We start from the raw sequence: 17,266 nt of genomic DNA on the forward strand, positions 1-17,266 counted from the left end.
GTAAGCACAGGTATGCACAGGTAAGCACGGGTACGCACAGGTAAGCACAGATAAGCACAGGTAAGCACTAGTACGCACAGGTAAGCACAGGTAAGCACAGGTAAGCACAGGTAAGCACAGGTAAGCACTAGTACGCACAGGTAAGCACAGGTAAGCACTAGTACGCACAGGTAAGCACTAGTACGCACAGATAAGCACAGGTAAGCACAGGTAAGCACTAGTACGCACAGGTAAGCACTAGTACGCACAGGTAAGCACAGGTAAGCACAGGTAAGCACTAGTACGCACAGGTAAGCACGGGTACACACAGGTAAGCACTAGTACGCACAGATAAGCACAGGTAAGCACAGGTAAGCACGGGTACGCACAGGTAAGCACAGGTATGCACAGGTAAGCGCTAGTACGCACAGATGAGCACTAGTACGCACAGGTAAGCACAGGTAAGCACAGGTAAGACGGAAACATGTCTCTTCCACAGGGGCGGCTGTGCTCTGCCCTGGAATTCTTCCCAAAGGCCCATGTCTTAGAACAGCTTCCCTTGTTTCTTACCAACTAGAACCACACAAACCCTCCCACAGGGCGTCCTCTCAGCCACCAGGGAGCCAGAAGCCAAGCCACACCTCGCTGTAGCCAGCAAGCCTCCCCCGGAGGCAGGGAGCCACCCTGGCACCCAGGACGGGCCCACAGGCACTGCGTGCATCACCCTGGCCCGAGCATGCACAGGGCAGCCTGGGGCAAGCAGCTCGGGCACTGTACCTCGACGGCTCAGCGCAGGCTCCGACTGAGTTTTGGTCAGGAGAACTGGAAAAGGCAGGCAAGGAGAGAGTGAGGGCGAGCCGAGACCAGCAGCAGCACCCCCCAAGGCCTTGGCCGCCCAGCAGCCGCGGGCTGCCCTGTGGAGGTGGTGGCCACGGGCAAAGGCGCCTGCGTCCCGGGCCTGAGCTCCTCGGGCCACAGCTGCCGGGCTGCTACCAGCCACAGGAGGGGCAGGTGGCAGCAACGACCTCTGCTGTTGCGAGGGCCAGGGCCCGGGTCCCCGGGTCCCCGAGGAGGAGGGCCTCTGCCTAGCAACACGACTCCTGCCTGGGCCCCACCAGCTGGGCAGCTGCTGGCAGGGGAGGGGATGGACCCGGGGAGGGGCGGACAGGGCGCCGCGTGGGCAGCCTCCAGAAGTATTCTCTCCGCCTAAATACTTGACTGTGTGTGGGGGGTGGGCCTCTGGCAGGGATGGTAACCAAATATGTCACAGCCCGCATGGCACAGGGCACAGTCTAAAGGGATGTTGGCCACCAGGTCCAGGAATCTCCAGGGGGAGGTTTGTGGAGGGGGGAGGGGCGGCTCCACTGTAGGCACTGGTTTCACACTAAATTTTGTAATTAAAAATCAATTTTGTACTGCAAGGCTTTCAAAAACAGCTGCAGAAAAACTTGAATATGCATATGTTTTAAAAGCCCAATCTGTTCAGTCTCTGTGGAATAAATGAAGGACATTCCTATGAAGTCCAAGGTCAAAGAATATTAAATTCGGGCGAGGTGTTCGGACCACTGTTTAAAGGCAGCCTTCGGTTCGATCAGAGAGACGGCTCAGTCTTTGACCCAACACTGGCCTCTCCAGCTGCCAGGCTCCCCAGTGCCCAGACTGTGACCAGGCCATGCAGCAAATGCACACGAGGACAAGATGTGTCCAGCTTCCACGGTGACCAAGCGTCGTGATTTGTCTGGGGGGAAAGTTAACTCGGGCAGTTTCAGGACGCACGTCAATGTATTTTTGTCACTGGCTTCGACTGTGAGCCATGTTGCAGGAGCCGTTAAGGCCACTGGAAAGGAAGCCACGAGAACATGGTTCGCGCGTGGGTTCCCGTGGCTCCTTTAGAAGGAGGGACCCATCGCCTTCACCTTTGCCTGTCTGCCCGAGCTCGGAGCCGCTCGCAGGAGAGGGTGAGGCCGTGCTCAGGGCTGGGGACCAAGAGGCAGATGACAACCAGGGAACGGAAGCAAGGGCGGTGTGGCGGTGTGCACTCTGCCCACTTCAGCTCTGGTTAGGACAGAAGTCGAAAATTCACGCGTCCGTCCCCGGTGCTGCCGGGCGTGGCGCTGAGCGTGGGCGGGGACTCACCTCGCTTGTTGTCCCAGGCGTACAGCTCCTTGATCCCCAGCTCGTTCAGGGACTTGGACAGCTCCAGCTCCTCGCCCCCCACGTTGTCCCTGAGGAGCACCACGTGCTCCGGGCTCACGTCACACTTCGCGCAGATGACGGGGAGGATGTTCTGGAGGGGGACCTCGGGGCTCACGCGCACCACGGCCTTCTGTGTCCGCAGGTAGTTCACGACCAAGCGCACGGATTTCTGGAGGAACACGCAGGACAGGAGAACTCTGTGAGCCCATCTTCCCACGGGGCCCCGCCTCCGCCGTGACGCTAGGATACAGCGCGGCGGGGTGTTGAGTGGACTGAGTCTTCCTTCCACAGATCCGGGGGGTCACGGGAAATAGGGAACAGTAATGCCCGGACTAATAAGTGTGTCTTGGAATCTCTTACTAATGAGCAAATTGCTAACCACGCAGAGAAACGGACATGGGGGAGGGTCTCGTGCGACACCCGGTGCAGGGAGGCCCCTCCCAGGAGGCTGACCGTGTCTGAACACAGGCACCTCTGCACACTTGCTACAGGAAAGCAGTTTGGGAGCACTATGAAGCATTCACTGTGAAAAACTAAAACCTCGCAGAACCAGGATCCAACTTCTGTTTAAGAAGCCAAGATAACTGCCCTGATCGGTTTGGCTCAGCGGTTAGAGCATTGGCCTGAGGTCCAGAGAGACCCGGGTTCGGTTCCTGCTAAGGGCACGTACCTCGGTTGCAGTTTGTCCCCAGCCCTGGTTGGGTCGTGTGGGTGGCAGCCACTCGATGTGTCCCTTTCACGTCGATGTTTCTCTCTCTCTCTCCCTCTCCCTCCTACTCTATCTGAACGAAAAATGGAAAAATGTCCTCGGGTGAGGATAACAAACAAAAAAAAGAAGCCAAGATACCCACCTACGTATATAAGTATCTGTATAGATATATAGTGTTCCATTACATCTGTGTGCACTCATATTTATATATATGCACCACACACATATATATTTTAGGATAGAACAATGTTTCAGTTTTTTTTTTTTTTTTTTACAGCAGCTACCTAATAACCAGAGAGAAACAGTCAGCTGATGGGAGCTGACTGCATGCACAGGTGTCACGCAGTTGGCTTCACACTGGCCCTTCGTGCCGGGGCGTGGACACAGCAGACGCCATTCGGAGGAAGCGCTGAGGCCTCAGCCCCGGTCCAGGCTGACTGCTGGGGTTCGATGGAGTTTAGGCGGACAGGTGGGACGCGCTGCCCCTCCTGTGGCTCTGGAAGTCGGATCACCCCGAGCTCGCCTGCCCTCTCGGTCTGCACCCAGGCCGGGGAGGTCGGAGGGGCCACAGGGTGCAGTCAGGTTTCTCTGCCTTGAACATGGCTTTTGCTTGAAAAATGAGGGAAAACCCTCTCACACACACGTCGATGGCACGGGCGAGAATTCATTCACCACCCAGACCTGGACATCACAGGAGACGGACTATTGGCTGAATCGCCATTTTTAATTTTTTTTTATTTTTTTTATCCTCATCCGAGGACATTTTTCCAATTTTTGTACAGATAGAGTGGAAGGGAGAGAGAGAGAGAGAGGGAAACATCGATGTGAAGGGACACATCGAGTGGCTGCCACCCGCACGACCAACCAGGGCCGGGGACAAACTGCAACCGAGGTACGTGCCCTTAGCGGGAGCCGAACCCGGGTCTCTCTGGACCGCAGGCCAACGCTCTAACCGCTGAGCCAAACCGGCCAGGGCTAAATTGCCATTTTTAAAAGCAGGAAAACTTCGTATATAGTCCAAGACTCTAAACGAACGGAGCGGCGCTACTTATAACCAGAGCTAAAAAAAAAAAAAAAAAACCGTGGCAAAGTCTTATTAAAAAGTATAATAAGCAGCTGGTGTTGATTTTAATTGATGATCAAAAGCCTGAAGTAAATCTATGTGTATGATAAAATATTCTCCAACTGCAATGAGTAACTCTTTCTAATGTCAACTTTTCCAAAGGAAAATCCCCCCCTCCCCGATCTCTAAGAAAATGTTCAAATCTGTATCCCACCAGCATCCTGGGGCAGAAAGACCTCCAGAACTAAACCGCTAGCACTGGTCCAATAGGGCAGCCGCTCTGCTTATTGACATTTCAATGAATTAAAAGGTCAGAGTTTCGGCCACACTAGCTGCATTGCACATGCTCAGTAGCTACATGTGACAAGTGACGATCACCCTGCAAAGTGCATCATCCTGGACCATTCCCATCCCTGCTGGAAATCCGAGTGCATACCTCTGCCCTAGACTGGTCCTTTTCTAAAGTGTCCAAAGGAACAACGTCACAACACAAACACGATTAAGTTCTGGGAACTCCTGTCTTCTAAGATAAAGTCAGTTCAGTGCCTAACTTTGCCCAGCACGGAAGCAGACCCTCCACCACAGCCATCTGCAGGTGTCACTAAGACAACAGGGGCTCCCTCCTCAGCACCCCCAGCACCCTCGGCCACAGGTGTCTGCGTGTGTCCTGGGGTAACAAAGGCCCCCCGTCTTACTGACCTCAGGCATCTTAGGCGGGTCAGGCTTCACCTTCTCTTCAGGAACTTTTTCTTTCAAAAACACAGTGCGCACATTCAGGGTCCCGACTAAAGTATTTGGCTTAAAACTCAAAGGCTGCTGGGTTTCTGAAGACCAGATCTCAAGAGCGTGGTGGGAGGGGTTCAGGTGGTTCTGAAGGCAGAGCTCGACCAGCAGGTCCATCATCGCGTGGCTGGAAAAGGGACAGAAAGCGGAGTCAGTAGGCGTCTGCACCATCCCTCAGCCTAGGACAGAACCAACGAGCCGGCGGTGAATGAGCAAACCTACAGGCGCGCCATCGGGGGCTCATTCATTCCTTAGGGTGCGAGCCGGCGGTGAAGGAGCAAACCTACAGGCGCGCCATCGGGGGCTCATTCATTCCTTAGGGTGACTGTCCAGTGATAGCTTCACATTCTCAACACTGATAAGTGACAGGGACCAAAAGAACAACCAGGTGATCAGAACCGTGTCGCTGCAAAAACCGTTCCCTTTGCAGTAACTCCGTGGGCCTGTTGACTTGAGTCTTGTCAAGTCAGCGGACCCGAGTCACATTACAGGAAGTCCCCACTTACCCCATCAGTGGGTGCTGTGCCTCAAAAAAATATATATGTTTTTATTGATTTTTTTTAGAGACAGAGGAGGAGAGAGAGAGAAACACTGATGGGCTGCCTCCCGCACGCCCCCTACTGGGGATCAAGCCCACAACCCGGGCATGTGCCCTGACGGGGAATCAAACCAGGACCTCTCAGTCCACTGGAAGACGCTCCATCCACTGAGCCACACCAGCAGGGCCATTACTCGTGTATCTTAAACACTGAAGACTTTACCCTGGAGAGGATGACAGCTTTCTTTCCCACTGGGGAAAGTGTGACTTTGCAGGACAGTGTCAGGCGCGGTGCAGGAGTTCGCTAAATAAATGGATGCGTTTACCGTCTTCTCTTCCGGCTTCTCTCTCCCCACACACGTCTTCTAAGTGCTCGGAATGTACAGTTGAAATTTCTTTTTCAACATTGTGTGGTCTCCATTTTTAAATTTATAGAGTAGAGCTTTTCTACTTCTTTATTTAAAAAATATCACTTTCCTAATGTGCATGGACTTCACCGTGTTTTTGCCTAAGTCAGTGGTTTCAAAAAGAAGAAAACTGGTCTTTTTTTCTGACGTGGTTCCTTTTGAAATGTCGGTGGAGAGCCAGACAGGGTGGTGAGCAGCCGGTGCCATGCTCCGCTCCCCCCGTGCAGGGGCCCTCAGGGACCAGGGGACGGAGCGGGCTGTGTGGACAGGGACCAGAGAGGCCAAGTCCGATTTCCATGCGGCAGGGGCTGCAGCGTACACTGTCCTTGTCCAGCAGAGGTGCTTCTATCTGACTCCCAAAGCCTGCCTGTGGTCCGGCCGCTGGGGACCATTCTTGAGCTGCTGACATTAATCACCCCAAGGTCCTCAGGTCAGCAAGTCCCTGGGCTTCCTGCCAGGCACCATGTGACCTCAGGCCCCTGTCACCCACCGTGGTCTCTGAGTCACTCCGTCTGGGCTGGGAATCTGCTCTCCAATGAGCTCCCAGGCCATGCGGCTGCCGCTGGTCTGAGACTACTCTGAAAGGCACCCCACCCTGCACCTTCCCGGGGAACAGCATTCAGTGTGTGTGTCTTCCCTGGGTCAAGGGGTCCCTCTGGGCCAGCGTCACGTGCTCCGTGCGGGTGGCCGCTTCTGGACGTGATGTCAGACCAGCACAGTTCGTGGGCACTGTCAAGTCTCACCCTGGTTGAACGTGGCCTCGTTTCTCGAGCAGGACCAAGGCCAGCAGGTGGCTCCGAGCCCTGGGTACGGCAAACTGGTGTAACCGAGTCACAGTGAGACTGGGAGCCGGTCCCGTCAGGTGGCGTCATGTATCATCAGGGAGACAGCAGCCAGCAGGACAACAGCCCAACCAGAGGACGTCTGTGCCAGAGGGTGCCGCACAGTGGCGCACACGGGCAGAGGGTGAGAAGGACAAAGAAGAGACAGGGCTGAGGAGCCGCAGGGCGGGGGGTCCTTGGCCAGAGGCAGCGCTGCAGGTTCGGGCTGGAACTGTGCGAGTCCCACCCCGTCCGCGCGCGGGGACAGCCTGCTCCGAGCACCTTAGCGCCAGGAGCCAGGTGCGTGCTGGCTCCGTGAATAGATGCTCTTCTCTTGCCTGGTCTATCACGATCCCACCCAGTGAGGCGTCCCCTCTGTACGACTGGTGACAGGAAGGCCACCTTCCGTGGACTAGTAGTGAGGGCAGTGAAGACGACGCCCGGTGCCCAGGTGAGCTGCCCCCAGGCCAGGTGCTCCAAGAGGAAGCAGCGGTGACTGCAGGTGAGGACCGCGTTCTGCGAATCCGTGACGTCCCTTTTTTATAGCTTCTCCTGCACTTCGCCCCAACAAAGCCTCAGTGAGGCGGAGCGTCTGGGGAGGAAGTCCCCGGACGCGTGAGTCAGGCCCCGGGAGGCAAAGGGAGCGGCTGCCGCTGAGAAAGGTGCCCCGCGAGGTGGCCAGCACGGGCTCCTGGCCCTGGACACTCGGGAAAACCCGAGGGAGGGGACAGTGCCTGCCACACTGTCACAGGCAGGTCTTTGTAATCTGCGTGAACCCCAGGACGCAGCACGCCGAGAGCGCCGATGCCACCACCAGGGACATGTCCTGCTGTGGGCACCGGACGCTGGGGCCCTGTGTGGGGCAGGTGCACGGGAACCTCTGCACCTTCCTCTCAATGACGCGCGAACCGCACACCACTCTGAGGGAAATGAAGCCTTTAAGACAGGTGCTCTCCAAGTGAAGACCTGAGTCGGGCCAAACCGACCTATTAGTCTGTTATTTAAAAAAAAAATTTCTTTATTGATATTTTAGAGAGAGGAAGGGAGAGAGAGAGAGATGAAAACATCGATGAGAGAGAACATCGACTGGCCGCCTCCTGCACGCCCCTCACTGGGGATTTGGCCCACAGCCTGGGCTATACCCTGGCTGGGAATCGAACCGGTGACCTGGTGCAGGGCCAACGCGCACCCACTGAGCCCCACGGGCCGGGCACGGCCTGTTGTTTTAGAACAGCCTTCCTCTCCCGGGGACTCCCTGCATGGAAGCCGCCCTTTCCAACGTGGCTGGTTAACTCAGGCTCTGGAGCAGAGCAGGCTTCCTGCCCCTGCAGCCCTGAGCTCACCTGAGAGCAAGGTCAGGCCCCTCAGAGCCGCAGGCGACCACACTCGGTCCGTCCACACGCGGCTTCACCGACCCCGCGGTGGGCAGGCTCGGACCCCAGGACTACTGTGGTTTCTTTATGGGAATCTTCATGTTGGGAAATAACACAGTTAGGAGGCTGACTGCAAATTATAAAGCACTTTCCTATCCAGCGAGAAAGTTCTCTCCTACAACAGGAGAGGGGCCCGTGCTCATTGACACAGGAGACCGATTTTAGCAAGGACTGGGCTTCGGCCCACACCTGTATTATTAGAGTGCGAGATATAAAACACGGAGCTGGGACTGAGCGACAGTTATTACACCGATGGCCCGTTACGGCAGCCCGCAGGCCGCTGCTCCCCCTCCGTCCTCCGGGAAGCCTTCCTTGGAAAGGGGTCAGAACCTGCTACTTAGCAAACAGGAAGTTATTTGACTCCTCAGTCTCTACCTGTACCTCTGTCATAGCTACACTGTGACGCAACACGGTGGGAGCTGCTACTTTGTAAGCGGAAAGAATAAAGATACAATTGAAAGCATGTGTTCGGAGTCAAAAACGTTTTCCAAAGCATGCTTTTTGGGCAGGTGACCTGTCTCCTCCTGTGAGCTGGTCCTTGTGTTACAGGATGAACACATGGCCCCAAGGCCATTTCTCCGAAGAATACGCAACCAGATGGACAGAGGTTGCGGTCTGCTGCGAGCGGGTCACCCGCTACCTCACTGAGCGGCATCGCTTAAGTCGCTACAGTTGTTTGTTAACCATACTTCAATCAAGTTGTTTTTGTAATGTAACTCGAAATTGGCCCCAAAATATAAGAATCGTGAGGGAAACACAAGGTCTTCGCTGACACACTGGCTGCATCTGTGGAAGTAGGTTAGCCCGGGAATACTACGGCGTGCACCTCAAGTTCAAGTGCAGCCGGGGAACCCACTGAGAACGCGACCACTCTGTGACACAAAGAACACAGAACCCCTACAACGACACGTCCCGCGGGGCTCCAAGGCAGCCTCGTCTCTGCACCCGAGCCCTTCCGCTGGGACGGTGGTGTCAGGGGTGCTCTGAGGAGCAGCCCCCAGTGCCTGCCTGCAGCACTGTTGGGGAAGGAGTCGAACACCTAATTGGGAGATGCTGGGCCCCAAACTCAACGGCTGTCGTCCTAGGCAGACATCAGGGCTCGGCGTAATGGCCCTCGAGTTCCTGCTCACGTGGCCCATGAAATGATTTAAAAACTTGTCTCCTAGAATGTTCATTATAAAGCGTAGCCTTTCAACTCAAATAGAAATCTTCGCAGTGAATTTCAGGTAGACGCCACAAACTGACACTCAGGAATGAGCCCGCGGCATCACCGTGTTGAGTGACGACGGGATGGAAGCAGCCAGACGCGGTGGCGGCCACCACTGCCCTGTCAGAACACCCCAAACTGCTCCTCGAGGCTTCGGACTTCATAGCGTGTTGTTCTCTTCGCGTTCCTAGAAATGCCACCCCTCGGAAGTCTGCAGATATGTTTTCACGTCTGAACGTTTTTAGCATCGATCACTCTAGCATACTCGCTACAATGAAAGCTGTATAAACATTTACATTTGAATTTTTGTTTCCTGTGACTGTGTCAAAGTTTTTGTTTGTTTGTTTTTTATTATAAAGTGATTAGTAACGACAGCAGCAGCGACACAGAATTGGTCAGAAAACATAATTATGATATATTTTGATAAATATCAAATACAAAATTAGAAATATCATTGGTAACAAAACTCTTAAATTATGACTGAAGGAGGCTGTGACCTTGACCCAGACGCGTTCCAGGCAGATCGGATCTAAGACGAGGGGCGGGAACCACATGTCTAGAGTGCACATCCCTTACACCAAAATCCCGTGGATCAGCCCGGCCAGTGTGGCTCAGTGGTTGAGCGTCGACCCTGCACCAAGAGGTCACCGGTTCGGTTCCCGGTCAGGGCACATGCCCAGGCTGTGGGCCCGATCCCCAGTGGGCGGCGTGCAGGAGGCGGCCCATTGATGTTCTCTCTCATCGATGTTTCTATCTCTCCCTCTCCCTTCCTCTCTCTCTAAAAAATCAATAAAGAAAAAAATTTTTAATAAATAAATACAAATAAAACCCATGGATCAGATTTTCTTTCTTAGTCTGAACTTGAACTTGGAGAGGGGTGGCCGGTTGGATGTCACCTCTGTGGTTAGCCGGAGTGGACATGCAAAGGGGTCATTCGGGAAGCTGCCCCTGGCCACAGGCTGTCAGTGACCAGGATGCAGGCCCAGAGGGTGGCTGGTCCCCTGCTGGGAGGGGGCGGGGCCTGCACCCAGGCTGAGCCCGCCCCTTGCAGAAGTGTGCTGTGCTGCCCCCTGCTGGGGACGGAGGAGAGCTGGCGGCGCATCTCCCAGCAGGTTTGCGCCCAGGGCCCGGCCTTACCTCCCACTGACCAGGCTCCTCTTCTCCAGCCCGCTGGGCAGCACTACGGTCAGGTCCACCGCCCGGTCCCGCAGGTTCTCCTTCAGGGACAGCAGGTTCTGCTGGCGGACGGGGGACGCTCCGCGGTGAGGGCTCTGTCCCCTCTGCACGGTTGGGGTGGCAGGCATCCCGGGGGGAGGCGGAGCCCGAGACTTCATCTTCCTCCTGAGGGACAGCACGGGGACAGGATGAAGCATGGTCCCCACTGCGGAGCAACGACCCGGCCCGTGAACACCCCGCGGGACCGAGGCTCCGTCCCCTTCATTCCCTCCCCGGAGCGGTCCCCTCTCTCGGAAACGCCTCCCGAGCTGCTCGGCCTACGGGACGGGTCCAGGAGCACTTTTTAACGACCCTGTTCCCAGTCACAGCAGCAGCAGTGAGGTGACACCGAGCGACGCCGAAATTACGACCGAGCTGGATAAAGGTCAAACAGACTGAGAGATTCTGCAGCGACACAACTCTGAGCCCATGGCGGGAGGAAGCTGGCCGACGCTTCAACGGTGCCTTTGCGGGGAAGAAGTGCCTGCGCCTGACCTGGCCGAAAAACGCTCAGAGCAAGTGCGCCACGAAGAGAAACAAAAACAGACGGAGCGTTTTTGAAAGGCAGCGTCTGGAAAGAAAAAGCCCAAACGTGTTCACGCCCTGTTTCTTCAGGTCAAGGTGTGGGCATGCGGCAGAGTCTGCGGGGGACACCCTCTCCGAGTCACCGGTGGATGGCATTTGACCTGTCACCCCACCGGCAGACGGTCCCCACGCTCCTAATTGAATCTGGTCCCAGCTCAGGGTCCGTGGATCCATCCCATGGAAGATGTATTCGGGCGACATCGAGACGAACTAACTTAGCCAGAAGGCCCACCAGGCCAGCCCCGCCCACACGGGTGGCCGTGGACACAGGCGCTGTTTGTGAGGCGAGACGCAGCGCCTTGATGCACAACCCTGTGCTGTCCGCACCTGCTTCGGGCCATGCTCTGAATTCTCATTTCGCCTGGTAGGACATTTCAGCACCTGACCACGAGTCCCCCTCTCTGATAACAGTTTGAGAAATTCTCATCTCCTCCCGGTTACTCAGGGAAGGCCCTGACCTTACTCTGTAAGTATTTTTTATTCTCTGCAGAAGTAGGCATATCCATGTGTGCATATGTGTACATGTGTGCACGTTCCATCTACATGCGTGTGCACTTATTTACAGATAAGAACCTATTTTTCATAGGCCCACGGTGTTGTACGATAACCGCTAGCACTTACTGGGCAGCGGAACCTACGCCACTAACGGCCTCAGGGAGTGCCCCTCGTTCCCCCTCGTTCCGGCCTCAGGACTTTTGCGGCTGAGAACGCGGAGCGTCAGAGGGAGCGTGACTGAGGCTCACGCAGCCTGGGGCCTCCAGACAACGTCCTACCGGCACCGGGTAAATACACCGAAAGGACGCAAATCAACGTAATGTTCACTACAGGTCTGTTAGAAAACAAGCTTCCAAATATTATCTTAGAAAAATCCTGTTTTCACGAGAGGTGCACGTGACAGCCATAGACCATGAACCGTCTAGAACAGCGGTTCTCCGCCTTCCTGACGCCGCGACCCTCTAATACAGCTCCTCGTGTTGTGGTGACCCCCAACCATGAAATTATTTTCGTTGCTACTTCATAACTGCAATTTTGCTACTGTTATGTCTTAGGCGACCCCTGGGAAAGGGTCGTTGCACCCCAAAGGGGTCGCGACCCACAGGTTGAGAACCGCTGCTCTAGGAGGCTGCGGCAAAGCAGCAGCAACGATGATTACGTCCGTTCTCCGTTCCGCCTCTGTGCACGTCCCGGTGACTAACGGTGCCTGTGTGCGCGTCACTTGCAAAATGAACGAGATCATTTAAAAATGGGGAAAGGAAAGCAAATGGGATCAGACAGGGCCCCAAGCCACAGGTCAGGTCCGCTGGGGAACAGGACCCTGGGGAGGGACTTCGGACACAAGTTCTGCCCTGAGAAGTGGTCAGACGTCCATTCTCTCTTCCTTGTTAAAAGCCGGACACCGAGGTCATCCTTTGCACACTTCCCATGTTTTATTCTTCTCCGTTATCTGCGTCTCCCTTCCCACCTGCAGAACTAAAGACGAAGCACCAGCCTCGTGCCCGTCGGACAGAGAAGGAGGCTGGGCTCGCCCCCGCGAGGTTTCGGGGTGCCGGCCTGCCGTCCACCCCGGCCACGTGGCCCCACACCTGAGCGAGGAAGGGGACAGGCCACGTCCCACGCACGAGCGAGTCAAGACGGCAAACAGGCCCCGCGCCCTTCCTTCATCCACGCGGCCCGGCTGGAGGCCAGCGCGGAGCGGTCCGCTTGCCGCCAGCCTCCCTCCCGGGTGCGCATCAGAAACACTGAGTTTTTTGACCGTTTCTAGGAAGTGAGTGTTTTCCCGGGAGGGCTGCTTACTTCTGGGCAGAGCACGGCGGGCCTGGGCGCCTTCCGAAGGAAGAGCCGGAGGAAGCACCGGTCTCTCCTCTCAGCCCACGCCGCGCAGGGCCCAGGGTTGGGGGGCTTCCCTGCTCCCAGCTTTCTGCCAACAAACCAAGTCCCGGCCACCAGAGCCCACCTGTGAGACGTTCCCAGCGCCTCCCCATGGCCACTGTCACGCTGTCCAGCCCTCAGTGCGGACGTCCGCACAGCCCCGCCTCCTCTCTGCCATGCCCACGGTGAGCCCTCCACCGGGAACCCCTACTGGTGCCCACCAGGCCGCCATCTGCTCGGGCAGACTCTGCGCCCAGCGCCAGGCGGTGCCCTGCAGACCTGCTCCTGGGGCGGTGCACCCCACCCGGGAGATTCCGTGTCCGCCACAGTGCCGTGCGTGTGTGAAAGCGAGAACATTTCACACCAACAAAATGAGCTTCTGGCTCTTTTTAGAAAAACAAAACAAAAACAAAAACAAAAAACATTATGAGGTCCGATAAGGCCCTGAACACCTTCATGGTGTCGCCACGCAGGTGGCTGCGTCTGCCAGGTGTGCAGGTGAGGTGCCCTTGGGTGCACCTGAGACGGAGGAGCCTGTGGCAGGCGCCCCAGCGGGCAGTGCAGTGGTGCCCGGCTTGGAGAGGACCCTCGCGGCCCGGGCAGGAGGCAGGGCAGGTCCTGGGCTCCTCGGGGCATGAGTCACTGAGCAGGCAGCTCACCCTCCCTCCGCTCCCTCCAGGTTAAAAAGCTGGGTGTGCTGTAGAAACTACTGATAAAACAAAAAAATATCTCCGAAGACATTTCTGGCATTTCAAAGGTCACCCTTAGAGTGCCAAGTGAATTGCACTTAAACATCACGTGTTTACTGTGAGGACTTCAGGCCCTGCTGGCCAGGTCCCGTGTCGGGCGCCGTGCTGCCGGCTGGGTGTGCTCTGAGGACTCGGCCAGGGGCACAGCAGGCTGCTGGGGCCTCTCCCTGAGTCACCGGCTCCAGGCCGGCGGCACGCGTGACACCCTGGGCTCAGAGGCCGCGAACCCCAGCTGCCGAGAACCTGGCTCCTCGAGTGACGGCCGCTCCATCCTCCTCCCCCGCCCCGTCCAAAGGGCACATTCTTTGGTCCCTGCAGCCGTCTCCTACGGTCCCAGTGCCACGGCAGGCTGTGCCGGCGCTCCGGAACGACACGCCTGGGGATGAATGCCCCTTGCAGGCTGGCTCCCCGGGAGGCAGCGGGCAAACGTGCGCTCAGAGAGCAGAGAAAGCAGCGCGCCTGCCCCCTGGCCACTGCCCCTGGCCTGGAAGCCAGCTCCGCTGAGCACTGCAGGCGGGAGGGGGTCCCCCTCCCCCAAGGGCCCCCCCGCGGGGACCCTGTTTCCTTTGCAAGGGGTGCAAGGTGGTGAAGGAGCTGCCCTGGTCCTCTGACCGCTTCCTCCCTGACTCTGGGCGGGCACTCGCCTGGTCCCCGTGGACAGGCAGCCCTGCTGTGAGGGGCTCCCCCTGGAGTCTGTGCCCCTCCTGCGGGACAGTCTTGCTCAGGGGCTCCAGGGGCATGGACACTGCTCCTCGGCCACCAGACCCTTCCCAGGTGACTCTGCAGACAGCACCCCTGCGGTCTGACCTCAGGGTCATGCCCAGCAAGGGGCCTTCCCAGGGTCTGCAGGACCAAAGAAGTCGCCCCGCTTCCTTTTGCATTTTGTCTGTGGGCGGAGTTTCCCCTTCACAGGACCCACCCACGCTTTTCCAAAAAAAAAAAAAGGTCTGATGAAAGTCTGAACCTATTTGGTGCTTGGGGACGGGGAGTCCAGGTGGGGACGGGGAGTCCAGGTGGGGATGCGGAGTCCAGGCGGACTCTGGGGTCTGTGAGATCAGGCCTCCTGCTGACGTGGCGTGGACTCCGCCGACCCTTCGGGGGCAAGAAATTCCCGGGGAAAGCAGATCTAAGACACGAGACCCTGGGAATCGTCCCGAGAGACAGACTAGTTGGCGGAGATGGGGGAAGTAAGACCCTAAGAAGGCAGCTTGGGGGGGGGGCTTCTTAGTGTGAAGCCACAGGCAGGGGCGGGGTGTCCTTCCCTTCTGCAAAGAGTCGGGGTTCTGCTGCCTTCCCACTGGGCACAGAGTCCAGAAAGTTCTGCACTGGTTTCGACAGAACCCAATTAGAAGCAAGAAGACGTTCACACTCATCAGACCAGACCCCCCGATAACCCCGTAATTCCACAGACTGCCCCCCCCCACTTCCTCCTGACGGGTTCCTGGGGCCGTTCGCGTGGGTACCGAGCCCCTGCCTCAGACACGCACCACCTTGCTTCGTGCTCGTCTAAGACACAGCCCCTCTCCCGTGCCCAAGGCCCCCCCTGCCTGGACAGCCCAGCCGCCCTCCCTGGGGCCGTGAGTGCCAGGGTCCCCGCCCTGCAGGCCTCACACCTGCTGCCCTGCTGGGGGCGCTCCTCCAGCCTCTCAGCTGCACCCCCGGAAAGCCCTCCCCCAGAACAGCCTCTAGCCGGTTCCCGTCAGGGCATCTCCCACTTGGCACTCACAGAGTCTGGGACAGATGCCCAGTGACCAGCGACACCTCTGGCTTCCAACCCCCAGGGCAGGGACCAGGACGGCCTTGTCCATCACCAGAGGACAGAGCTGCCCATGGCTGGCAGCTGCCCGCTGCAGAGCCGCGGGAGGCCGTCCCCACTGGAGTTCGGCTGCCACGTGAGCCCCTGAGAGACGGGAAATGTGTGGCCCCCAGGCCGGCCCCAGAGGACAGGGCAGCACCGAGGGAGCCAGGCTCAGCTTCCAGGGAGGCCCCACCCCCGCCATCGGCTCCCCGGCTCCAACCCAACAAGTGGGTTTTCAGCTCTTGGTTTCCGAACACTTAGGAGCCGGCGCGCGGGCACTTCTCGCCGGTTCCGTCCTCACGAGGACGCCGGTGACTGGTGAGATGACAGGGTCACGCAGCTGGAAGGACCAGAGAGCAGCTGCACCCCCAGCCATGGGGCACCCCGCCCCTCTCCTTCGTCACGTCCTGAAAACAGGGACCTTTGGGTGGCAGAGGTGATGGCGGGGCAGGTCAGGACGGGTCCTCGGCGAGGTTTTGACGCTCAGTCGCGGACGGGAGCCCTGTGCTGTGACCTGGGTCCGAACAAGCCGTGTTTCTAAGGAGTCAGAGCCCGGAGAACGCCAGTCAGCGTCAGGTCCTTGTAGCTCACAGGAGTCACTCGACACAGAAAGGCGGAGGCACGGGGACAGAGGGACGTGCCCAGGGCTGACATCAGGCAGGAGGCTGAGCTGGGTCCTCGGGGTCCTCAGTGCCTTCAGGGTCAGGGTCCTCTGAGGACCTGATGGGGCTGTGGGTCACCCCGCAGCAGGGCGCGCCCAGGACCGTCGCATCAACGTGATTTCTGTTGGAGTGATCGGGGACCGGCAAGAGTCTCTGCAATGCCCACCCCCGAGGGCAGCACCTCCCCACGTCAGGGCCAGGCTCCTCCAGGACCCGAATCCTTCTCATAAGTGAGAAGCGAGCGACGTCTCCTGGTGACCCTTCCACCCAGAAGGACAAAATCGATGCCCAGAGAAACGTTCACCACAGCATCCAGACCCCTGAGAACTCCCCCGAGAGGCCTGCTCAGGCTCGGGGGACCCTGCCTGAAGCAGCTGCACACGGTTCCAGCAGTCGGGGATCACTGGCTCGCCCCCTTTCAACACAGTGTCACAGCCGCGGGACATCCCCCGGCCCCGGACACACAGTCCGGTCGGAAAGACGTAGCCAACACAAGTGAAGATATGGCCAAGCTGGGCGCCCCCTGCAGGCGACTTGCAGCCTCAGTGTCCTCAGGGGCGGAACAGAGAGCGATGTCGGGGTTCACCTGGCGGGGTTAACCTGCGGACTAAGCAAGGTGCGCGAGAGTCTGGGGTGCGGTCGGGCTCACGGGGGGTGCTGGGCGGCTGGGGGCGGCTGAGGGCGGCTGAGATCACTTTCACTGCAACCAGCGGGGTCACCTTTGGGACTCACGAGAGAGGAACACAACGGCCTCCTGTCTCCACGGGGCTGGAGAAGGAGCTTGCTCGCCAAGCCGGCCAACGAGAGCTCCGATCTGCAGAAAGGCCTGCAGAGCCCACGGCGGAATCACACTCACAACAGGATTTCACAGTTTCGACCTCGGGTCTGGGATGCTTTTAGCAATTCGACATACAAAGATTCGCTTTCCTGATAGGATTCTCAAAGACATAATAACAGAAGCTATCCGTAACACTCCCCACACCCGAGACTCGCCGGGCGCATGGGAACGCGGGTATCTGGGCACACATCGGGCTCAGGTTCAGGAGGAGCCCGGCTCCCACAGCTATTACCCTCGCCCGGACGTTGAGATCAGCAGGTGCGATCGCTCGCTCCAGGCGAGTCCTCTGGGTGGAGCTGAGCAGAGCCTGTGCCACACAGACGGGCCCTCTCCCTCCACGCCGGGGGTGCTGCCCTGAGGCATGACCGTTCCTTCCAAATGCAACAAAACAGGTTCGAGGAGAAAAGCGACTGG

The 17,266-nt window shown here is 57.8% G+C and overlaps 1 protein-coding gene across 1 annotated transcript in view; it reads right to left on the bottom strand.

Annotated features, from left to right (window-relative positions):
* The window catches only part of LOC118620478 (protein cordon-bleu-like), a 98,719-nt gene that overhangs the window by 39,955 nt on the left and 41,498 nt on the right, over nucleotides 1-17,266 (bottom strand). The window contains exons 2-4 of the mRNA XM_036247576.1: nucleotides 10,274-10,477; nucleotides 4,647-4,857; nucleotides 2,116-2,344 (exon numbers count right to left, since the gene is read on the bottom strand). Coding sequence (XP_036103469.1) covers nucleotides 2,116-2,344; nucleotides 4,647-4,857; nucleotides 10,274-10,477 — 644 coding nt within the window. The remainder of the gene's footprint in view (nucleotides 1-2,115; nucleotides 2,345-4,646; nucleotides 4,858-10,273; nucleotides 10,478-17,266) is intronic.

Source organism: Molossus molossus, unplaced genomic scaffold, assembly GCF_014108415.1.
Source record: "Molossus molossus isolate mMolMol1 unplaced genomic scaffold, mMolMol1.p scaffold_m16_p_7, whole genome shotgun sequence".
NCBI classification, from domain to species: Eukaryota; Metazoa; Chordata; class Mammalia; order Chiroptera; family Molossidae; genus Molossus; species Molossus molossus.